The sequence below is a fragment of the Somniosus microcephalus genome, chromosome 1 (assembly GCF_052327205.1).
Source record: "Somniosus microcephalus isolate GS21.2 chromosome 1, FLI_Smic_1.0, whole genome shotgun sequence".
In the NCBI taxonomy this organism is placed as follows: Eukaryota; Metazoa; Chordata; class Chondrichthyes; order Squaliformes; family Somniosidae; genus Somniosus; species Somniosus microcephalus.
The window spans coordinates 429,992,454-430,019,828 of record NC_140987.1 but is presented as its reverse complement, the minus strand read 5'-3'; the positions used below and the strand labels follow the sequence as shown (position 1 = coordinate 430,019,828).

The 27,375-nt window shown below is 42.9% G+C and overlaps 1 protein-coding gene across 1 annotated transcript; it reads left to right on the top strand.

Annotated features, from left to right (window-relative positions):
* Window positions 1–2,602: 2,602 nt before the first annotated feature.
* On the top strand, window positions 2,603–27,167 carry LOC147125279 (sorting nexin-12). The gene is made up of 5 exons (XM_086000470.1): window positions 2,603–2,940; window positions 21,491–21,586; window positions 22,542–22,666; window positions 23,409–23,499; window positions 25,662–27,167. The coding sequence occupies exons 1-5, from the start codon at window positions 2,773–2,775 to the stop codon at window positions 25,689–25,691; spliced, it is 510 nt and encodes a 169-aa protein (XP_085856596.1). The 5' UTR covers window positions 2,603–2,772; the 3' UTR covers window positions 25,692–27,167.
* The last annotated feature ends 208 nt before the right edge of the window (window positions 27,168–27,375 follow it).

Below are 27,375 nucleotides of genomic sequence, written 5' to 3'. Positions count from 1 at the left end.
TTTGACTTAGAGGCGAGTGTGCTACCCACTGAGCCACAGCTGACAAGTTAATTTTTTTTTAATGCAAATTGGATTGTGGGAGTTTATATCGAGAGGGATGTAATAGAAAAGCAAATGTCATGATGACTGAAGATGGTTAGGCCAAATCTGGAATACTGTGTGCAGTTTGGGGCTCCTAGCTGCAGGAAGGATACAATAGCTCTGGAGAAAGCGCAACACTAGCTCTACTACAATGAAACCATGGTCTGAGTTATGATATTCAGAAGCAGTTCTGAAGAAGGATCCACTTTTGAAATGTAAATTTGCCTGTTCTCGCCACAAATGCTGTCTAATCTGTTGTGTGTTTTCAGTATTTTCTGCTTTTTATTCAGAGGCATACTGTTTGTGGAATGAGGGGGAGGGGTGTTATTGGAGCCATCTTTATCGGTAAATTTGTGATTTTTTAAAATGTTCTCGATTACTTTGGTTTCAGGGTATTTGATGTAGTAGATGTTGCAGCTGTACCTCAAATAATTTTTTGATAGAATGTAATTGGGGATAAGGAAAAGAGGAAATAGCAGAGGCCCTGACCATTTTTCAATCCTCTCTGGCTTCAGGTGTAGTGCTGGAGGACTGGAGGACTGCTAATGTGGTACCCTTGTTTAAAAAGGGAGAAAAGGATAGGCCGAGTAATTACAGGCCAGTCAGCCTAACCTCGGTGGTGGGAAAATTATTGGAAAGCATTCTGAAGGACAGGATAAATCTTCATTTAGAAAGACACAGATTAATCAAGGATAGTCAGCACAGATTTGTTAAGGGAAGGTCGTGTCTGACAAACTTGATTACATTTTTTGAGGAGGTAACAAGGAGGGTAGTTGAGGGTAGTGCATTTGATGTAGTGTATATGGACTTTAGCAAGGCTTTTGATAAGGTTCCACATGGCAGACTGGTCACGAAGTTAAAAGCCCAAGGGATCCAGGGCAAAGTGTCAAGTTGGATTCAAAACTGGCTCGGAGACAGGAAGCAGAGGGTAATGGTTGATGGGTGTTTTTGGGACTGGAAGGCTGCTTGCAGTGGGGTTCCACAGGGCTCAGTACTAAGTCCTTTGCTTTTTGTGGTATATATCAAAGATCTTGACTTGAATATAGGGGGCATGATTAAGAAGTTTGCAGATGATACTAAAATCGGCTGTGTGGCTGATACTGAAGAAGGAAGCTGTAGACTGCAGGAAGATATCAATAAATTGGTCAGGTGGGCAGAACAGTGGCAAATGCAATTCAATCCGGAGAAGTGTGAGGTAATGCATTTGGGGAGGGCTAACAAGGAAAGGGAATACACATTAAATGGTAGGACACTGAGTAGTGTAGAGGAACAAAGGAACCTTGGAGTGCATGTCCACAGATCCCTGAAGGTAGCAGGCCAAGTAGATTGCCTTTATTAGCCGTGGCTATGCTTCAACTGTATAAAACACTAGTTAGGCCTCAGCTAGAGTACTGCGTGCAGTTCTGGTCACCACATTACAGGAAAGATGTGATTGCACTAGAGAGGGTACAGAGGAGATTTACAAGGATGTTGCCAAGAGTAGAGAATCTTAGCTATGAGCAAAGACTGGATAGGCTGGGTCTGTTTTCCTTGGAACAGAGGAGGCTGAGGGGAGACCTTATTGAGGTGTATAAAATTATGAGGGGCATAGATAAAGTGGATAGAAAGGACCTATTTCCCTTAACAGAGGAGTCAAAAACCAGGGGGCACAGATTTAAAGTAATTGGGGAAAGATTTAGAGGGGAAATTTCTTCACCCAGAGGGTTGTGGGTCTGGAACTCACTGCCTGAAAGGGTAGTAGAAGCAGGAACCCTAACCACATTTAACAAGTACTTGGATGTGCACTTGGGATGCTCTATCCTGCAGGGCTACAGACCAAGAGCTGGGAAGTGGAATTAGACTGGATAGCTCTTTGTTGGCCGGTGCGGACGCAATGGACCGAAATGGCCTCCTTCTGTGTTGGAGCTTTCTATGATTCTATGATAACATTGAATTCTGCAAAAAAAAGTTTGCTTAAATAATTGTGAATAAAGAATTAGAAAATAATCCAATTACAGTGGAGAGAAAACCCAAGAGGACGGCAAAACACATGAAATGTTATTGCAAAATTCAATTGCTATAAAGGTGATTCAATGCAATGGGTGTTGCCTTCTGTTCGTGAAAAGGTGGGCAACTCAGCACCCCGGAATCTGAGTACAACATCTCCAACATCGTGTTGTTGATTGGCCATGTCTTCGCCTCCAAGCCCCAGTCTCCTGGGGCGGAGTGGGCGAACCCCTTAACATGAATAACTGAGTTTCCCGTGCTGCGGCGAGGCGCGACAGCAGGCGAACCCTGTAACATGAATATCCGAGTTTCGCGTGAGCTGCGGGGAGGGGCGCACCCTGTAACCTGAATAATCCAGATTCTCGCGCGGCAGCGAGGCGCCGGGAGGGCGAACCCTGCAACATGAATACCCGAGTTTCGCGTGCAGCGCGCCGAGGGCGAACCCTGCAGCATGAATATCCTAGTTTCGCGTGGAGGGGACGAGGCGATGATATTGATTTATGCCTAATCCCGGGTTCCAACCAATGGTTCCGCCGACCTCCGGAAAGCTGAATAGCCAATATGTAACGGTGATTGGCCGTCGTGTTATTGGGTTATGCCGGCTGCGGGTGGAGTCTGTGGATTTTTGCATGTTAAAAAGGTCTCGGACCGGCCGCCGGGGGTAAAATAAGCGGAGGTTTGAAATTTGATTTTTTTCCCCCCAAGATGGCGGAGGCACTGGGGGTGGCTGACACCCGCAGGCTTCACAGTAAGCCGCAGGATCTGAACGATGCGTACGGGCCTCCCAGCAACTTCCTAGAGATCGACATCTTCAACCCGCAGACGGTCGGGGTCGGTAGGAGTAAGTACACCACATACGAGGTCCGAATGAGGGTGAGTAGATGGCTTCAGCCCGGCTCCTAACCGCCGCCCTGCGCTAGTTTTTTTTGGGGGGGTATAAATCCAGCCCGAGGCTTCAGTCGCGGCCTGCGCTCTTTCTACCCCCGCCCAGCGGCAGGGAGTGAGGATTTGCCATCTAATCTCTTGACCAAAGGGAAAAGATGTTTTGTTTTAGGAGGGGAGAGGGGGAATGCGCCCAAGTCTTGTCCATACAAAAATAGTTCAAAAATGTTTTGTTTTGGGAGGGCAAAAAATGCGCCCACGTCTTGTCTACATAAGCATATTTTTAAGGAAATGTTTCAAAGAGCGGCTAACTTGAACTATCACCACCACCCCCACAAAATATGAAGATTTGTCTTGCCGAAATGTTAAATCACAAGTGCCCTTGGTTGCTCAATATTAATAAATAGCTCGCCGTTTTTAAACTAAATGTAATCCTCTTCATTTTCCCCAAGTGTTAACTACTCTTGAGTTTCAGCTTCACGTTCACTTACTAATGGAGCTGAAAGCGGCTTTTTCAATACAGCTGTAGGTCCTGTATTTCATTCTGGTTTCTTATTTAAAAAGCTGGAGACTGTCTTTAGTAACCTTTCCATGGATTTCAATTTTGCTTTCAGCATTAATTACAGTAATTTCTGGAAAAGAGTTGACCAGCCCCCTGAGCTCAGTATGTTCTGTCACTAAACTATATTCCTGTACGACCTGGCTGTGCATAATGCAATTGAAAATACTTAATACTCTCCTTTACTCTCCTTTCCAATGAGTTTTTTTGGGAGGTGAAGGATGTGATAGATTTCTTTTTTTAAATGTGGAGGGAATAAGCTGCCTTGTAGTTTCTAAGGAATAGGAGCAGGAATAGTCCATTTGGTCCCTTGAGCCTTCTGTCATTCAGTAAGATCACAGCTGATCATCTATCTGAACTCCACCTTCCTGCACTATCCCCATATTCCTTGGTTTCCTTAATATCCAAAAAAAAAATACTGGAGACTTTGTCTTTAGTGACTGGTACGAGAGGGGAGAAGGAGAGACCATAGCTTTAGAAAAATGCATCTGAATGACAAAAAGGAAATAGCTAAAGCCCTTCAAAAATTGTTTCCAGTTATTGTTACTGCTGGCTTGTATGGTGGATCTCCCCTGTCCACCCCCACAACATAAAGGAAGGTCTGTGGTCAGATTGAATAGAAAAATATCATGTTTGACTTCTGAGCACTGTGCCATTTTCCCACACTTGTATTGGTTCAATTCATATGTTGCTAAATTCTGTTTGAACTTGGCCCTCCATTCATGACATTTCTGCAGCTACTGATCTGCTCAACCACACCCTCACCACCACCTTTGATGCCCTAGTCCTTATTAAAACAATTACTCTCTCTCCCTGGCTGTTCCCCCCTGGTACAACCCTCATCTTTGCTACCTTAAGTCCGAGGGACGCAGACTTGAACAGATATGGTGGACAACTGGTTTAGCCATTCACCGGCAGATCTAGTTGGACCACATAAAGTATTATTGGGTCCTGCTCTCGCCTGCCAAAATTGCTCACTATTCCAGAATCATTCTGGAATGCAAAGATAAACCCTGGCTTCTATTCGCCACTGCTAACCATCTTCTTAAACCTCTCTCCCCTGTCTCCTCCACCCTCCTCTCCGACAACAAGTGTGAGGAGCTCATGGACTTCTTTGTCTCTAAGATTGAGGCCATTCGTTCAGCTGCCTCTGCCACTTCCCTTCTTTCCCCTAGCCCACCGGGCCAAACTTCCTCTAAGGTTTCCCCCTGCCCTAGCCCTGAACTCTCATCTTTCTCCAGTTTCTCTCCGTGCTCATCTTGCCCATGAGACCCACTTCCTGCTCCCTCGACCCTATTCCCACCAAACTTCTGGCTCCCATGTTAGCTGACGTTGTTGACGGTTCTCTCCTTGGGTACTGTCCCCGTCTCCCTCAAATCTGCCATCATCGCCCCTCACAAAAAAAAACAACCCTTGACCCCTCCGTCCTTGCAAGCTACCGCCCCATCTCCAACCTCCCTTTCCTCTCAAGTCCTTGAACATATTTTCGCCTCCCAAATCCGTTCCCATCTTTCCCACAACTCCATGTTTGAATCCCTCCAATCAGGTTTCCGCCCCTGCCACAGTACCGAAACGGCTCTCATCAAAGTCACAAATGCCATCCTTTGTGACTGTGACAAAGGTAAGCTATCCCTCCTCGTCCTTCTTGACTTGTCTGCAGCCTTTGACACGGTTGACCTCTCCACCGTCATCCAGCTGGGTGGGACTGCACTCGCCTGGTTCCATTCTTATCTACCTAATTGTAGCCAGAGAATCACCTGCAATGGCTTCTCTTCCTGCTCCTGCATCGTTATCTCTGATGTTCCCCAAGGATCTATCCTTGGCCCCCTCCTGTTTCTCATCTACATGCTGCCCCTTGGTGGCGACATCCGAAAACAGTCAGTTTCCACATGTGCGCTGACCGCACCCAGCTCTACCTCACCACCACTTCTCTCGACCCCCCCCCACTGTCTCTAAATTGTCTGACTGCTTGTCTGACATCCAGTTCTAGATGAGCAGAAATTTTCTCCATGTAAATATTGGGAAGACTGAAGCCATTGTTTTCGGTCCCTGCCACAAACTCCGTTCCCTAGCCACTGACTCCATCCCGCTCCCTAACATCAGTCTGAGGCTGAACCACACTGTTCACAACCTTGGTGTCATATATTTAACCCTGAAATGAGCTTCTGACCACATATCCATGGCATAACTAAGACCGCCTATTTCCACCTCGGTAACATCGCCCGTCTCCGCCCTTGCCTCAGCTCATCCGCTGCGGAAACCCTCATCTATGCCTTTGTTACCTCTAGACTTGACTATTCCAATGCACTCCTGGCTGGTCTCCCACATTCTATCCTACGTAAACTTGAGGTCATCCAAAACTCGGCTACCCGTGTCCTAACTCGCACCAAGTCTCGCCCACCCATCACCCCTGTGCTCGCTGACCTACATTGGCTCCTGGTTAAGTAATGCCTCAATTTCAAAATTCTCATCTTTGTTTTTAAATCCCCCCCCCCCCCCCCCCGCCCAAGGCCTTGCCCCCTCCCCATCTCTGTAATCTCCCCCAGCCCCACAACCCCAAGATCGCTGCGCTTCTCTAATTCTGCCCTCTTGAGCATCCCTGATTATAATTGCTCAACCATTGGTGGCTGTGCCTTCAGCTGCCAAGGCTCTAAGCTCTGAAATTCCCTGCCTAAACCTCTCTGCCTCTCTACCATTCTTTCCTCCTTTAAGACGTTCCTTAAAACCTACCTCTTTAACTAAGCTTTTGGTCACCTGCCCTAACTTCTCCTTATGTGGCTGTGTCAAGTTTTTTGTCTTATAATACTCCTGTGAAGTGCCTTGGGACATTTTACTACGTTAAAGGTGCTATATAAATACAAGTTGTTAATATAGAATTGTAATATTGTGCACACACAAGTTCGTGTATTTCCCCCCCCCCCCCCCCCCCGTGCTGTGGAGAGGTCACCAATTAAATTGATGTCGATCCCACAGCACCAATATTGGGTAACAGTACAGATGCTGTTCTGCAATATAAAAGGGCATTAATGAATTAGTTTGTTTGCATGAAAACACAAGACTGTCCTCTAAACACCAAGATTCATTGCAGTTTGCATGAAACATTTCTATCCTAAAATGAAGATAGTGCAAATGGCAGTTAAAATTGTGTTAAGGGCTGATATCAGTGAATTAAGAGATTTTAAACTTGTGATGGGTCTATGAAATATTTTCGTATCACCAGCAGAAAGACGCCTGCTATACGGTTATAATAGTTTCTTCCAAACTAGGATTTTCTGGAGAGTATTTTGTGCTCTTAATGCCTACATGACCAATCCGAGTTGTGAGTAGTGCATAAGAAGTGTGGTGTATTAGTGTTATTATTTCTCTTCTCCTCTTTTCCCCCCCCCCCCCCCGGCCCCCTCAAAGAGTCTGGTGACACTAGACTAGGAAATGAGCATTGTGAAGTTGCAAGTACCTCCATTCTATCATCTTTAAAATATTTTATTTCAGCTTCTACTTCCCTGGGGAACTAATGTGGCACAATTGTCAAAGTTGAAAAACTAACCTTCAGACGGGGGTTTCCGGGACCTAACTGGCCTGCATGGCTCAGCACCCAGTTAAATTCATTGTTATTGGGAGTGCCTACTCCTGATTTATTAAATAATAAAAGGTGCCCTTTAGATATTTACTGTGAAGCTGCTCTAGGGAGCAGGAATGGGTCCAGTTTGTGCTCTTACACTTTGCAGTACATTTATAGCTAGATGACTTGCAAGTTTTCTGCCGATTCGGATGCAGACTTTGGTTCAAACTTTTCTAATTAGGACTAACCACAGGCCCAGTGTCTGTGAATACTTGAGATTTAATAAACACAGTTCTGGGCACCTATGGTCAGGAACCTTGTGCCTCCCTTACTGTATATCTACGATGGCCCCTGCCTTCTCTCCCTACTGAGGTAATTGAGGATTGGGCCGTTAAACCCCCCACCCTCACAATAAAATCAGGCAGATCTCTTTAAAAGGGAGCTTGCCACAGTTCCCCACCACTTCTTGCTAAGTTAATGTTCTCTGCCCCCTTCCCCCAGCCCTCTAACCCTGCTTGTCTTGAACACTTCACTTGGTCTTCACTTCCCATGCAATGACATGAATGATTGATTCATTTTGTGAAAATTGATTTTTACCCAAAATTGCAGTTGATACCAAGAATCTTCAGTTGTGCTTTCGTCCAATTCCACCAAAATCGCGTTCCTCCTACTTTATCAGAGCCAACACTTTCAATTAGGGTGGGCCTGAGTAGATCACATCTGTGTTCATATTTCATCAGGCAGTAGAAGATATAATAGACCAGCTACTATGTATTGTCACACTATCTGGCTTGGTAGAACAGCTAACATTTATTTAATTCTGAGTGTTGAAGGTACAACATACCCTCTCTTATTTAATAAAGTCACTCCTTTTTTTAAACTGAATTAAAAAAAATATATACATATATACTGGACATATTGATCTGAGGTTAACATTTCCGAGAGCTGCCTGTCCAATGTGGTCTTGCATTTTCTTTTCATCGTATCTAAATTGGCATGGCACCAAATATTCAGACTTTGTGCGAAGTGTCATTTGGAAAAACATCAAATCAATGTGTGCACAGTCGCTACTTTTTAAATAAAAAGGCTTGCATGCCATTCAGGCTTTGATCTTCAGTGGTAGCGATGGGGGAAGTGTTGAGGTACATTGTATGCCCTGCAAGTTACAGTAATTTCTCATGAAATGGTGCAATTTTTCTTCACCCAAATCTGAACAGTGCTGCATACTTAAAAATGTTTGTGTAGTTTTAAAAAATAAATAAATAAGGACTTTAGAACGGATTGGCCTCGAATCCCACGTGATTGTTTGCTGAGCGCACCAAATTTAACTGGCAGCAACTCCACGAGAACCAATGGTGAGCAGCAGCTAATGTTTAAGTAACCACTGCAGCTTCAGATTTAAATATTTAAGCTAACGCTCTACCTCCAGTTGATGAGGGAGATCCATATGCTCTAAATATTTATGCTGGTGATTATGAAGGATAGTAAGATTAATATTGAAGAGCAAGATGTTGCATATTCCGTCTCTTGTGTGGAAATACAAAGATATTCTTCTTTGTGTTTTTCCAACTTTTTTCCCCTGAAGGTGGTAACTCGTGCTGGAGTACAGGTCCAAAGGTCCCAGCAGCTTTTCATTACTTTATCCAGTGTCTTTTGCATTTGCAGTAAGCAGTTAACACGCACCACAGACTGAAATAAAACCTGAGACCTACTCGTCTGTCTTTTGGCCTGTGCACTTGCTGTACCTCCCTGTAAAGTGCTGTGCGATGTCTTTGTATGTAATAAGCGCAGTAGAAATCTAAGCTGTTGACTATATTTTGAAATGAAATGATTCTTCTATCGGCACAGACACGAGGGGCCGAATGCCTCCCTCTGCTGTAAATTTCTGATTCTATGAAAACTACTTGTGTTGCTAGCAAGCATAAATGTGGTATTGCTGTGCACTTGTTTGTCCTGGTTTCCTCACATTGATACCATGTGAATGCTGACTTTATTAGCTGAGCCAGCTGTTGATGCTTTGTGCCTTGGAGCTGAAAATGTAAGATGGCAGGACCAGCCATTTGCACAAAATAGTTATAAAATATTTGAGTCTAACCTAATTAAGTGTATTTGCACATTAAACAGGTGTCTTTACGGCAGTCTATATAACTGCACAGCCTTTCTTTGGTAGAGTATGTGTTTCTGTTGGCAAGCATTTGCTCACTGGTCTCTGGGTAGCTGCACGCCCATCATTGCTCAGTCACCAAATGCACTAAGTCACAGTTGGACTAGTGTTAATACTAACTTTTGATTAATTGATGCATTCTGTGTAATTTCACAACCAGTGACCCAACTAAGTAAAATAGTGTTTCCAAATGTCCAGTTTACCCTCTTTTGCTGCATTACTGCTTAAAAGCTCTAGTTGCAGTATTTTTGCGATTAACAGTTTATTTGGCAGCAGAAGGATTCTGAATAGCTTTAGTTGTAGGTACTTAAGTAAGGAATGAATCTAGACCCAGGTAGCTTACTGTCAAGCTAATCATTTCAAGGATCGATGGGATATTGTAGAAGGCAAAATCCCTTGACCTGCTCAATTATGTTTAGATTAGACTTAACTTCCTCCCTTTTTTGTTGTGGATTTCCTCCCTGTTTCCTGTGTTATCAAGCTGGACGAACAAACATTTTTTACAACTATCTAAATGTTACTGTCAAAAAGCATGAAACTGATGGCAGTAACTAAAGCAAATGATTTCCATTTTTTTACTTCCCTGTGATTCTGGTTTCCAGTTGGCAGGGTGGTAGATGCTTGTTTTCCATTCCTTCAACCTCTGGATGAAAAGCTATTGCTGTTGGATATGTGAGTTTGCCTGCTTTGTTGGAGAGTGCAGTCAATGGCAGGAGTAGCATGTGCTTGTAGCCAGTGGAACTCGTAGGACACGTCTTAAAGCACTAAGTTGAACCTCCTGTGACGAATAGCACCACCTTGGGTTGTGTGCTCACACTCTTTCCTCTCAATTCCACCCCCCCCCCCCCCCGGTCAACAAATAGCCTATAAAAGAGGTACATGTTCTTGCAAACTACTGCCCCATCTCCAACTACCCTTTCCTCTCAAGTCCTTGAACCTGTTGTCGCTTTCCAAATCAGTGCCCATCTTTCCTGTAACTCCACGTTTGAACCTCACAAATCAGGTTTCTGTCCCTGCCAAAGTACTGAAACGGCCCTAATCATAGATATCCACTGCAACCGTGGTGCCCTATCCCTCTTCATCCTTGTTGCCCTCCCTGTAGTCTTGACCTGGTTAACCACGTTGTCCTCCTCCAATGCCTCTCCTCCATTGTCCAGTTGAATGGGACTGCCCTCACCTGGTTCCATTCTTTTCCAATCGTACCCATACAATCTCCTGCACTGGCTTCTCTCACCCCTGCACCATTACCTCTGGAGTCCTCCAAGTATCTTGGCCCCCACTCCCCCCTATTTCTCACCTACATGCTGTCCCTCGGCCACATCATCTGACAGCGTGACTTCCGGTTCCAAATGTATGCTGACGACAGCTAGCTCTACCTCCCCTCAACCCCTCCACTGCCTCTGTTTTCAGACTGCTTGTCTGACATCCAGTCCTGGATGAACTGCAATTTCCTCCCTTAAAACGTGGGGTAGACCAAAGCTGTTGCCTTTGCACCCTGCCACGAACTCTGTTTCTTTGCCAGTGATTCCAGCCTTGGCCACTATCTCAGGCCGAACCAGACTGTTCGCAGCCTTGGTGTAACTGTTTATCTGGTCGCTCTCTGTATGGAAATACAGTTTGAGGCAGCATTGCCTGGGTTTGGAGTAGGGGCTGCATGTCACTTATGAGTTACAGTTTCGATGGCTTTGGTATGACTTAACTTTTTTGAAACACATACTTGTAGAGAGCCCTATGATTAAAGACTTGTAATACTGTGAGTAAGAAATTTTTAAAAATCTAAAACTGTGTAAATCTTTTATAATGCAAATTAAAAGAATCCATGTTTCTCTTGGACACTTTGCAGCGCCTGGGTTTGGACATTGATTTCAATAACTTTCGACCTTAGCCATCGCCCCATGGGATGTGGAGTGGGTGCATAGGGGTCCCGGTGGAAGGGGGTGAGTTGATTTTTCAGGCATGGGCCCCTTTGAGGCACAGCTGTGGTGGGAGTGGGTGGTCAGTCGCTAGGGCCTCTTGTGTTTTTTGCCCCAGGACTGGTGGGCTTCACTAGTTCCAGTTGCCTGTTTCAGCCCTTGTACGTGACTTCTGATTCCCGCCTTGGTTATTTGCACATTCTCTTCTAATGCACCTTCATTGCTTTGCAATTATCTTTTTTATATCACTCAACAGCTTTTTGATTTTCTATTCAATGTGCTGAGTGTTCATCCTCCACTTGGAGTATCTGTTGTCTGTCTTTGCATTCTACAAAGTGGCTTAATTCGTTTGCAGTTCTGCAGCGAATGCACTTGAAAGTTAACCTGTTGTCCATCGGATGTGACTAAACTCTATTTCCATTCTAAGTTGGCGGAACTGCAGAGGGAATGTGTACAGGTTTTCCAGTCTGCCTGTGGGGGAAAATAGGGTTTACCTTCCCATTCCCTTATCTATAAGGATTGAAACAACAGTGGTGCTCTTGCATATTTGGCAATGGTAGGAGCATCACTGGTCTGAGTAGTGAATGTTCTATGTGTGACTTGCAGAGTCTGCCCATTCAGCATAAAATAGAAGCCCACGCCAGTCTTCTCCCTGAATAGGAAACCTGCATATTAATTTTGAATTCCGTTCTGCTGTTACTAATATAGATTTGATTTGGCATTTGTTAATTTAAAAAAACAACTGGGTTTATATGTTCAAGAGACTTGAATATTTAAAAGATTACTTTTATATTAATGTACATGTGCTGAGTTTCTTTTGTAGCTGAGAGCTGCTAGTTATACTCGAGGGTTCTTGGAACGAGGATAATGCTGGCAAGGCTGCATTTATTGCTGGCCTCCAGTTGCCCTGAGGAAGGTGGTGGTTGGCCTTTTCTTTGAACTGCTCCGGTCCTTATGTTGATGGTATTACCACAATGGGGTTATGAAGAAAATTCCAGGATCTTGACTTGGTGACAATGAAGGAATGGTGGTAGTATATGTCAGGATGGTGTGTGACTTGGAGGTGATGGTGTGCCCCTGATATTACTGCTCTTACTAGCAGAGGCTGCAGGGCCTAGAGATGCTGTTGAAGAAAGTTTGGTAAGTTGCTGCAGTGCATACTGCAGTCACACTACTGGTGGTGGCGGGGATGGGTATCGAGTCCAATGGCAGGGGTTTTGTCTTGGATGGTGTTGACCTTGTGTTGCAGCTGCTCCCGTCACACCCTGACTTGAGCCTTGTAGATGGTGGAGAAGCTTTACGGGGTCAGGTGGTGAGCCACTTCTGCAGAGCAGTCAGCTTCTGCCCTGCTTGTGTAGCCATGCTGTTGATGTGGCTGGTTCAATTGAACTTCTGGTCTCTGACCCCCAAGATGTTGGTAGGGCACTGTTAATAGTGCTGTTGAAGGTCAGATCAAATGTTACCTGCCATTTGTCAGAACAAGTCTGAATTTTGTCCAGGTTCTGCTATAGGCTGCTTCAGCAATGGAATTGTGAATGTAATAGAACACTAGGCTCTGGGCTGCTTCAGCAATGGAATTGTGAATGTAATAGAACACTAGAATAGTGAACAGCCTCACTCCTGACTTTTTTTTTAGCAGAAGGGAGGTTATTGAAGCAGCTGAAGATAGTTGGGACAAGGATACTGCCCAAGTAACTCTGGCACTGATATTCCAGGGCTGCAATGATTGGCCTGACATCCACAACCATCTTTAATATGTTGGGTATAACTCCAGTCACTGAAGAGATTTCCTCTTGACCAGCAGTTCCATTTTGCTAGGATTCCTTGGTGTCACATGTGCTGAAATGCCAGCTTGATATTAAATATAGTTACTTTCTCACTGTGCTGGTGGGGATCCTGGAGGCCTTGTAGGATTGTCCACTTAACACTGCTGAAGTCCCTTGGCAATGCTTCAGTCTTGTCTCTTACACTCACAGGCACCCGTGGTTTCCTAACTGTCCATTATCATTCTTCTCTGGATCTAGTAGGATTACAGAGCTTTGCACCAATCTGTTGATTTGTGGGGCTGCTTAGCTCTGCCTATAACCTGCTATGGTGTTTAGTATCACTAGGTTGGTGCCTCACTCTGCATGATGCTGCTCCTGGGGTGCTCTTCTACACTTGCCATTAAACTAGGGTAGATCTCCTGGCTTGATGGAGGAGGAGGAGTAAACAAGTCTGATACCACAGCACCTCATGGCTGCCCAGTTTTGGGCTGCTTGATCAGTCCTTCATCTATCACACTTAACATGACATAGTGCCACACTACATGGAGAGTCTCCTTGCTAAAAATATTTTCTTCTCGGACTATGTGTTGGTCACTCCTACCAAGGCTATTGAGGACGTGCATCTGTAAGTTGGTGAGGGTATGTTTGAGTAGGTTACTCCCTCATGTTGGTTCCTTCACCACTTACCACACGACCAGTCTGGCAGCATGACCTACCAAGTAATGTGGACACTTGGTGTCCCATTATATGTCCGTGCTTCCTCCAAATGGTGCTGTACATGAGTACTGAGTCAGTGGTTGTAGGCAGTGGTCAGTGAGAGATTACTGTGGGCTTATTTTAGCTTGAAGCTATAAGACTTAATGGTGTTCAGATTCAATGTTGAGGACTTTCAGGGCTATGCTCACCTGACTGTATGCTACTGTGCTATGGCTTCTTCCCTCCTCCCACCCCTCAGCCAGCCAGTGGGACTGGACATGACCAGGGTTGGTGATGGAGTCTTATGACTATAACTGATCACACAAGTATCAGGCTGTTGCTTGACTAATCTGTAGGAAAGCACGGCCAACTGGGCTGAAGTGGCTAGCACCCAGCTCAGTAACTTGTACACTGGGCTGTTTTCAACAGTTGAAATGAACCATATGACTCCATCACAATAACTTTAACCTATTACAAAAAAATAAAAGCCAGCAATGATTTTTCCATTTAAAAAATATTAAATAGCCATCATATATCCAATGAGCCCTCCATGGACTGTATTAAAACCCAGTAGCCACAAATATAAATCTGCTTGTGCTGCCGACTTCCTGGGTTTACTTTGGTCTACAGCTCTGCTGTCTGACTATGGAAGACTGACTTCAGTGTAAACACTAGTAAATACCAGGAGCTGGCTACTAGGTTCCTGGAATCCAAAATTAAGTCCACATACAAGGCCCGAATAAGAAAGAGAACTTGCATTGATAGTGCCTTTCATGATCTCAATGTCCCAAAGTGCTTTATAGCCAATGCAGTACTTTTGAAATGTAATCAATGTTGTAATGTAGGGAAAAATTGCAGCCAATTTCCACACGGCAAGGTTCCACAAGCAGCAATAAGATAATGACCCGATAATCTGCTTTTAGTAACGTTGGTTGAAGGATAAATATTGGGGAGACTTACCGGTTCTTCGAATAGTGCCATAGGATCTTTTACACCCACCTGAGCAGGCAGACGGGGCCTCTGTTTAAAGTCTCATCCGAAAGACAGCATCTCCTGATAGTTCAGCACTACACTGTAGTGTCAGCCTAGATTGTGTGCTAAAGTCTCTGGAGTGGCACTCAAACCCACAACCTTCTGTCTCAAAACGAGAGTGCTACCATTGCGCCAAGGCTGACTCCTAGTATAGAATGGTTACAGCACGGAAGAAGGCCATTCGGCCTGTTGAGCCCGTGCCGGCTCTCTGCAAGAGCACCTCGGCTAGTCCAACTCCCCTGCCCTTTCCCTGTAACCCTGCAATTTTTTTTCTTTCAGTTACTTAATCACTGCTTTCAAAAGGGAGTTGGATGAGTCTGCCTCCACCACCCTTTCAAGGCAGTGCATTCCAGATCCTAACCACTCACTGCTTAAAGTTTTTTCTTATGTTGCCTTTGATTCTTTGCCAATCACCTTGTATCTGTGTCCTCTGGTTCTTGACCCATCTGCCAATGGGAACAGTTTCCCTCTATCTACTCTGTTCAGACCGCTCATGATTTTGAACACCTCTATCAAATCTCCTCTCAACCTTCTCTGCTCTAAGGAGAACAACCCCAGCTTCTCCAGTCTATCAGCGTAACTGAAGTCCCTAATCCCTGGAATCATTCTCGTAAATCTTTTATGCACCCTCTCTAAGGCCTTCGCATCCTTCCTAAATTGTGGTACCCAGAATTGGACACAGTACTCCAGTTGAGGCTGAACCAGTCTTTTGTACTCTATACCTCTACTCATGAAGCCCAGGATCACGTAAGCTTTTTTAACTGCTTTCTCAACCTGCCCTACCACCTTCAACTATTTGTGCACATAGATCCCTAGGGGTCTCTGTTCATGCACCTGCTTTAGGATTGTACTCGTTTAATTTATATTTCCTCTCCTCATTCTTTCTACCAAAATGTATCACTTTGCATTTTTCTGCGTTAAATTTCATCTGCCACATGTCCGCCGATTCCTCTTGAAGTCTATCACTGTTCACTATACTTCCAAGATGAATTGCTTCCAGCTATTTTGCTTAACATCAGTGACTCTTCTAGTACATGTGTCTTTTGAATGTGGACAAGCTGATAATTGTTCTGTCCAAGGACTTGTAGGTACAGTTGGTTACCTCAGACAATTAAGCACTTGTTAGTTAAATTTGTGAATTTGACCAGTGTTCCATCTATATAGTCTGCCCCATAAGCATGAGCTAAACTTCTTGTCAGATGCTTGGTTGGCTTCAAAATAATGATGGATACAATTTGTATCCCTACACCTTTTCCCCTCTTCCCCACCCATATACAGGAAACTCTCTTTTTACCGGCATCTAAATAACCGGAAATCTCTTAACCGGCAAAATTCAGGAGTAGGTTCAGGTAAGTTTTACTTCATATTAGTGGCCGTGTAACCGGGGTTCCTGCACCTGTTGCCATGCAACAGGGACGCCTGGATCTGTGGCTGTGTATGGGGTTCTCGTACCTTAGTAAGTATACCTCTCTGTAATCTGGACTTTTTGATCAACCGGCACCACGCCAGTCCCGTCGGTGCCGGATCAAGAGTTTCCTGTACTTGTCTTGCATATTTTATGTACCCTGAAGATAACAATTGGGCTCATCCGTGGTACAGTCACAAGTAGTACTGCTTCTTTAGGCCACCTATAGCATGGGGCCATGCTAGAGTTGTGTAAGAGGATGTTTATTGTTGGTTCTCCTTTCTTCCTCCTTCCCCCCCCCCCCCCCCCCAACCCCCATTTTGGAGAACGTGAACGTGCTTTCTAGGAGAAATTGGGAGGATCGTTAAGTTCTGTAATTTTTTTTTTAAACAATCTGCCCTATTTAAAACCTGCACTAACCCAATAACCCCACACTAGCTTATCTTTGCCTCACAAGCCTTCTGAACTGGGTGTGTTTTATCAATTGAGTAAGAAGCTTGGCTTATAACAAAGTTGTATGTTGGCAGTAACCTAGCATTGCTTAATCTTTCTCAAATAGCCACTGCAAATATTAATATTTTGTAACAGAAACTGATAAGGTCCTGCAGCTCGATGCTAAGTCAACACTAATCACTTTTTGAAATCGGTTAGCCAGGAGCTCTTTACAGCAATAATTTGAATGGCTAGTGTTTTCTTGTAGATCTGATCTACCATTGCTGATAACAAGAAATAGGAGTAGGCCATTCGGCCCTTCGAGCCTGCTCCGCCATTCAATGAGATCATGGCTGATCTTCTGCCTCAACTCCATTCACCGGCCCTATTGCCATATCTCCTTCATGCCTTTACTAGTCAGAAATCTATTGACTTCTGTCTTGAATATACCCAATGACTGAGCCTCCACAGCCCTCGGCGAATGCCAAAGATTCACCACCCTCTGTGAAGAAATGTTTTCTCATCTCAGTCCTGGATGGCCGACCCTTTATCCTGAGGCTGTGGCCCCTGGTTCTAGACTCCCCAGCCAATGGAAACATTCTCCCAGCATCCACCCTATCAAGCCCTGTAATAATTTTGTATGCTTCAATGAGATCCCCTCTCATTCTTCTGAATTCAAGAGAATACAGGCCTAGTTTACTCAATCTCTTCTCGTACGACAGTCTCGCCATCCCAGGAATCAATCTCGTGAACCATCGTTGCACTCCCTCTATGGCAAGTATATCCTTCCTTAGGTAAGGAGACCAAAATCATACACAGTACTCCAGGTGTGGTCTCACCAAGGCCCTATATAATTGGAGTAAGACTTCTTTACTCCTGTACTCAAATCCTCTTGTAATGAAGGCCAGCATACCATTTGCCTTCCTAATTGCTTGCTGCACCTGCACATTCACTTTCAGTGACTCATGTACAAGGACACCCAGGTCCCTTTGAGCATCTGCATTCCGCAGTCTTTTTCCATTTAGGAAATACTCTGCCTTTCTGTTTTTTCTACCAAAGTAGATAACTTCACATTTATCCACATTATATGCCATCTGCCATGTTCTCACCCACTCTGAGCCTGTTGAGATCCCCTTGAAGCCTCTTCACATCCTTTTCACAACTGACACTGCCACCTAGCTTTGTATCATCAGCAAATTTGGGAATGTTACATTTAGTCCCCTCATCCAAATCGTTGATATAGGTTGTGAATAGCTGGGGCCCAAGCACTGATCCTTGTGGTAACCCACTAGTCGCAGCCTGCCATCCTGAAAAAGACCTGTTTATCCCTACTCTGTTTTCTGTCTGTTAACCAATTCTCAATCCATGCTAGTATATTTACCCCCAATTCCATGTGCCCTAATTTTGTTCACCAACCTCTTGTGTGGGACCTTATCAAAGGCCTTCTGAAAATCCAGATACAACACATCTGCCGGTTCCCCTTTGTCTACTCCACTAGCCCTCAAAGAACTTCAATAGGTTTGTCACAGGGTTTCCCTTTCATAAATCCATGTTGGCTCTGCCCAATCTTACTATTAATTTCTAAGTGCCCAGTTATTGCATCCTTTTATAATAGATTCCAGCATTTTTCCAACTACTGACGTGAGGCTGACAGGTCTGTAGTTCCCCATTTTCTCTCCCTCCTTTCTTAAATAGCAGGGATAGATTTGCTATCCTCCAATCTGCAGGAACCGTTACAGAATCTATAGAATTTTGGAAGATGACAACCAATGTGTCCACTATCCCAATGGTCACCTCTTTCAAAACCCTAGGATGTAGGTCATCCTGTCCTTGGGATTTATCAACTTTTAGTCCCATTAATTTTGCTAGTACAGTTTTTTACTAATTTAAGTTCCTCATTCTCGCCACACCCTTGGTTTTTCTCGTATTTCTGGGAGGTTTTTTGTCTTCCTCCGTGAAGACACAGACAAAGTATTTATTTAATTTCTCTGCCATTTCCTCATTAAAAATCTCCCGTCTCTGACTGTAAAGGACCTACATTTACCTTTGCCAGTCTTTTCCTTTTCACATTCCTACAGAAGCTTTTACAATCTGTTTTTATATTTTTCGCTAGTTTGTGCTCATATTCCATTTTCCCTTTATCAATTTCTTCGACCCCTTTGCTGATTTCTAAAAAGATCCCAATCCTTGGGCTGACTGCTTTTTCTGGTAACTTTATAAACTTCCTCCTTTGACTTAATACTAGCTTTAATTTCTTTTGTTGGTTGACTATTCTCTTTAAATGAAGAGATCAACAACTTTAGGGATGACTGTAAAACTTAATCTTTCCATAACCACAGTTGAAATGAATCCTTTAATTGATAGAATTTTCACATACAGGAAACTTTGGTTTATCTGGAGGTTGTATGTCCAGAAACCTCGATCTAATGGCAGAAATCAGCAGCCGTTTTGGTTAGGTTTTTTTTCTTCTAGCATTTTATTAAGTCAGGCTCTGGAAAACGTCTCTGTAGCTTAGCAACAGCTTCAGAGATGCTTCCAAGGTACAGGCCGAGTGTTTACAAGCTGTTGCTAAGCAACAGTGTTTGTTGTCAGATACAGAGATGAAAACCTCTGTATCCTTCAACATTAGCGCTGGTCTATCCGGAAGTTTTCATAGATCGGCATCACGTCGGTGCCGGATATCGCGAAGTTTCCTGTACTTTGATCTGTACCAGGACCTGCTTTATATCTAACCCTAAATTTTTGGGGTTGTGCTTTGGACAAATGCAGCCCTTTATTCTTTAAACAGTAATGTTGCTTTTATATTGTAGTTGCATGTGGGAGAACAAACCTAACTCGCTCTTCTGCCATTTCATGCATGCACAGACTGGTTGTGACATGAGTCCAGAGTAGAGTTGCCATGATTTTTGCATTTGCTTGCCTTGGGGAAAACCCAGGTTTTTCTTTAAGTTGTTGTAGCCCGTAGTCCAAAATAATTACACAATCCAGCTACCATCCATGCAGAAATCTAAGCTCCATGAGTTGGTGACTCAAGATCACTATGAAAATAGTCTTAAGTACATTTGAAAGTAACTCCATCCTTCAAATATATCAGGCAAGGGTGAATCACCTCTGATCAATTTAATAGCTACAGATCTTGCATCCTTACCCAGGATCCCTTCAAATAAAGGTTACTGAAAAAGGGGCTGAGAGTTAAGAATGCACAGACTTCATTGCCTTCTCTTCAGTAGGCCAGTTAAATTAACTTTTTTTTGCTTGCTTGTCTCGACCACAATTTTAGGGTTTTTCGAGTTTAGGTTTAGAGTAAAGGCAACAACTTTTATGTTCCTAAAACCACGAAGATCTTTTATTTTTAATGTTGAGTTTATTAAACATAGATATACTCAAGCTAGATGGTTTGTTAAAACAGTTGATGGAGGAGTACACAAGTCAGCTAAACTTTATACACATTTCCTTGCAGATGACTTTTTTTTTAAAGACGCACTGATCTAGATGGAGACTAAACTGAACTGGTACTAACCCAAACTTCTTGCTGGCCTTCAAATGCTTGGTTTCCTTCTCTGCATCTATAGTAAATTCATTGTCCATGGGAGTTGGGGTTTTGTTGGTTTTTGCAAATGTGTGGCCTAATATGTATACTATAGTATTTTATGATCCTTGCTATATAGCCTGGTAAATTGATGTACTGTTTTTCCCAAAATAGTTGAAATAATATTCTGGAAGAAACTGTTTCCTTATGACTTAAAACAGGTTAAGCTCTTTCTACCATTGTTTGACTATTGTGACCCATTTTGGCTGTTAAGGCCATGCAGGAGAGATTTATTAAAATTACACTGGGAATGAGAGACTTTAGTTATAGGGAGAAACTGGTTCTCATTAGAACAAGAGCTAAAAGGTGATCTGATCGAGGTTTTTAAGATTGGTGAAGACATCATCCATTGGAAGCTGACACTGCTTGTGGCTGATGTTCTTGGTCTCTCTCCTCCCTCCCCGTGATATTCATACTGCAGGTGACCGAGTTGAGAAGCGGAAACCGCTTGAGGAATTGTAGGACAGTCAGGAGAGGAACCACAAGAGAATGGTGCCATGGAGATGGGTAGTGGAGGAAAGTAAACCAGTGTTGAAGGAATGCAATGGCTGAAAGTATAGGGGTGACCGTAAGACCCGATGCAGTCATGTAGATTGTCACTTTGACAAAGTCAGTCTTGGTACTGTGAACTGGACTAAAACCAGATTGGAGTGGCTTAAAGTGGAGAGTGGTAGGACAGGTGAATGCATAGTTGGGTAAAAATTATGGTGGCCAAGAGGGCAATTATTTGCAATGATTTGAAGCCAAGAGATTGAGTTTCTAAGGGAGGGGCTGGTGAAGGTGGTTAAGTGCTGGAACTGGTGCCTGAAGAAAGGAAGTAGTTTAAAGGAGCAGGTGTGCTTACTGAAGGTTGGGTGTGAAGCTAGCGAGTAGGAGTGAAAGGGCCAGCGACATGTCCTTGATTTTGGAAGCTGATCATGAACTACTTAAATCTGGAAACTGGTGATGGAGTGAAGTTGGAGAATTTTTCTGCCTGCCTGCCCCTCAAGTGCATATATTCAACTGCTCAATTTCTGGCTCCGAAGCAAAGTGTTGCCTTTCTCTCTTCTCTTTCTCTCTTTCCCCCCCCCCCCCCCCCCCCACCCAAATTGGTGGAATAACCCAGCAGTTAAGTGAGCCCTTCAATAGGAAAGGAAATTAAGTACTCTGGGCTACACTTGTACAACTGTACTACATCACCTAATAATTTGTTGTCCTGCATGTTGTAGAGTGTGGTGTCCTATTGCTGGTAGAATAGAACTGGTTTATATGCAGGGTGTAAATGTTACTCAATGCTACCATGTACATTTGATGCTGTTCTGCGAGCTCTAACAGTGTAAATGTCTTTGTATTGGTACGGCAAGTGATTTGCTGTGCATGGAAGAGCTTTATTTGTTTGTGCACAGATCTGCATCAATCTTAAAGCACAACTGTGTTCCTTTTTCAGACAAATCTTCCCATTTTTAAGATGAAGGACTCGTGTGTGCGCAGACGATACAGCGACTTTGAGTGGTTAAAAAGTGAATTGGAGAGAGACAGTAAGGTAATAAAGGTTGATGGCTGTGCATTTGAGGAGAAAGTGTATTGGGATATATATCTTTATCTCTACTGGTGCTGTCAAATAGACTGGATTCACATTATTTGAGAACATTAATTTTACTTTTTTTAAACACTACTTTCCACGTGCAATGAAAATAGATACCCGCAGAACTTTCAATCCATGCAGTCAATGGGTGTACTTCTCATTTGAACAACTTTTTGATTTACAAAGACATGTAGTGCTTTGTTAAATAAGACACCACTGCAGACTGCAATTTAGCAATCCTGACTGTTTTGCAGCATGCATTCTCTTGCAGAGCACAGTGGTAGCTTCTTTCTACAAGAAGGGGAAATCTTGGTGAGAAGTCAAAACCTGTGTTTCTTGGTTGTCTAATGACCAACTAGTGACTCTACCCCTTGGGGGTGCATCCAGCTGCTGCAAAAACTAGCAATACAACATCTGGTGTCGGGGAACTGCTTCAAGAAGACCTTCCGCAAAATGTGACTCTGTCCAATATTGTGTCTTGTCTGCATTTATATTGCTAATGTTTTCTGGCACAGTTAATGAGGCTGAGCAAGGCATGAAGAGTTCTGATACCCAGTGAAGTGATTTTCTGTTGTGCACTGGATGTTTGGACTTCTGTCTGTATTGGAATAGTGGGTGGTAATGGAACAGCATGGCTGAGAGGGTGGCCAGTATAAAGCTAGTGAGTGATGTACAAATAGTTCAAAGTTGTATTGGCAGAAAAAATTACTTTGCAGCCTTCCAATGCGACTGTGTAGTACACATCATAATTTCTTCATATTCGTATGCTCTTAAGTGGAGAAGCATCCATTTTGAAACTTGGTTTTCCTGACTAGATTGCGATTTAAAAATGCTCTGGTAGTGGGAAGTAGATATGGGAATGTTCGGTGCATTAGTTTTTATCTAATTTTTTTAATTGTCTAATTCACTGCAGATCGTTGTGCCTCCATTACCAGGAAAAGCTTTGAAACGACAACTTCCATTTAGAATGGATGAAGGAATTTTTGAAGAGTCTTTTATTGAAGAAAGAAGAGTGGGATTAGAACAATTCATTAACAAGTACATTTTATGCAACTAACTCCTACACACCCTTCCCATTAGGAAGGTTCTCAATAATTTTAATCTTCATTGTAGTTCCTAGTTACACGCAGCTTCATTCCTGTAGTTCCTAGTTACATGCAGCTTCATTCCTGTGGAAGTACAGGAATGCATGGGCAGCCTCGTGGTGACCTGTCACTCATCCCTGTCTTTCAATAGCAGGAAAATACCTGTTGAAATAGTAAGAGGGTCTACCTCTAGCTACTGATCCTGGTATTGCAGCATTACTGGTTGGGTCTACTGCTGTAGTACAAGATCTTGTAATACCAAAACTGGAGTTTCCAGTAGGTTATTGAGTGCATTTTTCATAATTGAAGTTTAAGATTGTGGCAACCAATGGAAACATTGACAAGTTGGTATAGATGCAAGATTTACTAGAAAATGAGGGGGAAGTTTAATTTTGTTTTGAAATTGTTAGAATATGGAATGCTTTGCCACAAGTGAGTATTGGGGCAGAATATATTTAAAAGGGAATTAGCTAAGCATTTAAAAGGAAGAATACAAGGATGTGGGGAAAATGCAGAGAAGTAGCGTTATAGTAGATGGTTTCAATTGGGGAAAACTGACACTTGTCATACAGCTTGAAATATTCAAATGCAATCCATATTCAGTGCTTTAATTAGCTGAGGCAGTTACGGAACACTAGAATTATCTTGGCGTATCCAAACGTTTTCCTTGCATTTAACTTTCTCCCTCTCTTTAGAATTGCAGGTCATCCGTTGGCCCAGAATGAACGCTGCCTGCACATGTTCTTGCAAGAGGAAAGCATCGATAGGAATTATGTACCTGGCAAAGTACGTCAATAGGTCAACTGGGTGCTTTGGTCTTCCCTCCAGTGAATTACATTTATTTTTACACTAAAAAATTATATATTCTTTCATTCTTCTCACTTGCCTCCAATCTCAACTGTTCAAAAGTAAACACTGCTGTAGTACAAGTTTCATGACCATGTGGCTTTTTAACGCCACTTCTATCCCACTAAGTTCCTGCAGAGGCAACCTGGGGCCTGTAGGTTCAGAAATGAGCAGCAGGACTTGTGCTGTTGGTTTGACTTGTAACACTGGTCTGAAAACCCGAGCTTACTGAATCCGATTGTTCAGGCTCTCCCATTTTCCTCACTGTTTTCTTTCTTCTGTTACATCTTTCACCCCAAGCCCACCATGACTTCACTTGGAGGAAAATAGAAGTTCATTAAAGTTCAGCTCACAGACCTCTGGATGTTGAATACAATTTCTAATTTTTGTATGGCTTGGTTCAAATGCAAATGGTGTTTAAAGTTGTAACTGTTCATTCTGTAAACTGCTAAAGCTTATGTGCCCTGCAAATGTTTGCTATCTTGAAAATACTACTGGAGAACAAGTTGCCTAAAGACTCTAAGCCCTGCCAAAAGCTTTTACCTTGATAACTTGTTAGATACTTATACTCAAGGTCAGTGGGATCGGTTGGTTTATGTGCTCCAGTTCCCCCTTCCCCTCACGTTTACCACTTTTGCCAGTGTTCCAACACATTCTCTGTTCTGTGATGCACTGAATGGCTTTATACAGGACTTGTGTTTTTTCTTTTAAGAGCTCTGTAAATGGTGGAGGGGGAAATAGAACTGTAAGATGCCTAAACCCATGGAGGTCTACAGTGCAAGTGCTTACAGCTGAGTACTTGCCTGTAAGCTTTAATAAGTAATTTTTATGTACATAAGACTTTTTGGCAAAGTCAATGTGTCTGCTAGTTATGGTGACACCACACTTTTGACTTTCTTTATCTTGGCCACTTTCAGTCAAAAACAAGAAATTTGAGGGAATAGTAAATGATCTGGGTTTTCCTTTTTTTTTTAAAAGGAGTTAAAATATCAGGTGTGCTACAATTGTTCTTTGGTGTAGAGTTGCTGAATGTTATACCTTGCTGCAAAATGTATATAAGCTTTATTTAAAAAGTCTTGACGTGCAGCGTCAACTTTTTGGCAAATGACAAATTGTTGGCTAACTGTTGTCTGTCGAAGTGACTGTTCTCTATTACATATTCAGTAACACCTTCAATAACAAGTGTTTTAAAACATTCCTGCTGATCTAGTAAAACTGAATTGAGGGGAAAAATGTACTGGAAATGAGTAAGCTGGATGTTGTGCAAGGAAGTGTGTGGGAAATGTTATCCTTGGCTCCAACCATAGGCTTTAAACTGCATCAGATTAATTTCTGGTTTCTAGTCTCTTTAAAAATTAGTTTTCTTAAACCCTTGCATGTTTGTACTCCCATACTGTGTTTCCTTGTTTTTGTGCTGTGAAATGCTGCTTGTTCAACTAGAAATGGATCATTGTGGAAACTGTTTTGTGATTACCTCTAGTATTCAGATTGTTGACCTTTTTATATATTCTCTTTAAAAAACATTTTTTAATTCTTACTGTGGGGGTTTGTGGTTGGTTTGGACCCTACTAGCTAAATTTGAAGTGGCAAATGCTGTTTCTAGAAACACAAATTGCTATTTTTATTAGCACAAGATGTAGAGGAGTGCGAAGGGATTATTCACATGTCCAATTATTGCCTAAAACTGCTCTAACTCTAACGGACTGCAACAAAAAAAAAACCACTGGCACCTCTTACCAGCTGCTGCCTTTTGATCACTGGCTCTGCGATTGAGCTGCCTTTTTCTTTGCTCTGCTACAGACTTGTTGCTTAGCTTCAAGTGATGGTGTTCCAGGTAGATTACAGTGGTATGTGGTCAATTAATCTGATGATTTTAATGAAGCTAATCAATTCCCTGCAACTCGAGTTATTGACCCGCTTGATTTATGAAGAGTCCCACAAAGTAATTGGTACGAATCTGCACTGAATGTATTTGGGTATGGAAAAAGCTAGTTAAATATTGTGTGCAGTGAATGGGGGGGGGGGGGGTCTGTCTACTTCAGTCAATAGTCTACTTCTATTAAACTGCCAATTTTGTGATTTTTTTTTTTTCCCTAATCCAGATTCTGTGTAAGTGGACTACTAAAGACTAGTAGGGGAAGCAAATCTGAGAGTCACCTGCAGCTCTTTGGATGGAAAGGCTGTTAACCTGAAGAAAATTACAATTGTTAGTCTCAATGTGTCAATGTTGCCCCTCTGTCTTGCTCTCCTCCCTTCCCTCTGACCTAATTAGCTTTACTTTCCTCTTCACTGCTTACACTGGATACTCTTGCATGTGGATAACTTTTGCAATTGGCACTTGCATTTAGCCACCCTAATATTGTACTCCTGTCCATTTGGAATTGAGCAGCAGTTGTAGTTTTTGTTTTCAACTCTTATCTGGGGAAAAGTTTTAACAAACGTGATTCCACCTGGTGTTGAGGGGAAACGCCGAGGAAAGAGACCTCAACTGCTTGGTAGCTGAGGCGATCTGTGACGTGCTGGTTGTTGATGCAGACTTTTGATTTGGAGCCTCCATCTTGGCGTCTTCGCAAAATTTGAAGATGCATGAAATTGCTTCCCTGGTGGGGAGTCATTTTTCTTTGGAACTGGAGCTTGAAATCTGTGTTCTTCCATTGTTCCTTGCAAATGGGTTGCTACCACACATTGTCCTAGCTAGGAGGTTTAAACCCTCACCTAAGGACCTTGCAGTTTGGAGCCCTGAAGGGGATAGTGGAGTTTGAATGTGGCCATTGTTAGTCTGGAACAATGAATGGGGTGGGGGGGGGGGGGGTGTCGAGGGAGGGCAGCCCCAAACAGTTTGTGAATGAAGATTCTTGTGATGAATGGGCCTGTGTAACCTGGTTCTCCCCAGTTTCATGATGACATGAGGGAAAAGGGGGGAAAACACAATCCACTCTGAATTTCTTAGTGGTCCATTGAGTTAGAGATGTGCTTAATGTGCAGGACCAGATGGATTTGGTATATCCAGTCCATAGCTGGATATTTACTTTGAGGTATGGAGTTGTAATTGAAACAAATGCATTAACGGCCAATGGGACTATTAAATTTTATAGTTGTTGGGAATACTATACTAGATGTATATACGAGAAACCTATCTATGGATGGGTACGTCCAATCCTGTCTGCACTTAATGAAGACTATCATTCTCTCCGAATAACATAAGTTGGGATGATGCTGTAGGATTATCTTTGCCAAAGATCATTGCAAAATGCAATCTGTCTTTTCCCTCTGAAACCAGAAATGAATCTGATTGTTTTGTATTAATATGTGGGTATACTGGCATACGGAGCTGATAGTTGAATCTTTATCTTGTATTCAGCCAATGCTGCCAATAATAATGGTGTCCTGAGCCATTCCGCACTGAAAGCAGAGTTCCTCATCAATTGATTCATTTTTCTTTGTACTATTACATTGGTTTTATTTTTATTTAGATACCTTTGTATGTCACTGGGAAAGTATAACTCTTACTATGTTGAGCAGCCTTCTCTTGATCCAAAGTGATGTCTGATCTGTCCAAAATAATGTGTCCACTTAGTGCATTCCTATTAAACCACTGTAAAACCACAGTTTGTGCTGGTGTTTATTTTCATACAGCATGCAAAGTTTGCATTACTAGAAAATTCCTGAAACCCAGAAGAAAGAGCCATCCTGTAGCCAATAACAATTGTAAATTAGTTACAAGTAGGTTTTCAACTTTTTTAAAAATCCTTTCTTCCCACCAAAAGAATGTACTGTGGATTTTTTAAGTATAAGTAGATTTTACTATGACTTGGA

What these genes read in the sequence shown, in the direction of transcription:
- LOC147125279 (XM_086000470.1), top strand. Translation starts at nt 2,773, where the DNA reads ATGGCGGAGGCACTGGGGGTGGCTGACACCCGCAGGCTTCACAGTAAG. An exon ending in TTAGAACAATTCATTAACAA is followed by an intron (nt 22,667 to 23,408) that starts GTACATTTTATG and finishes CCCTCTCTTTAG; the next exon opens with AATTGCAGGTCATCCGTTGG. An exon ending in GGAATTATGTACCTGGCAAA is followed by an intron (nt 23,500 to 25,661) that starts GTACGTCAATAG and finishes TCCCTAATCCAG; the next exon opens with ATTCTGTGTAAGTGGACTAC.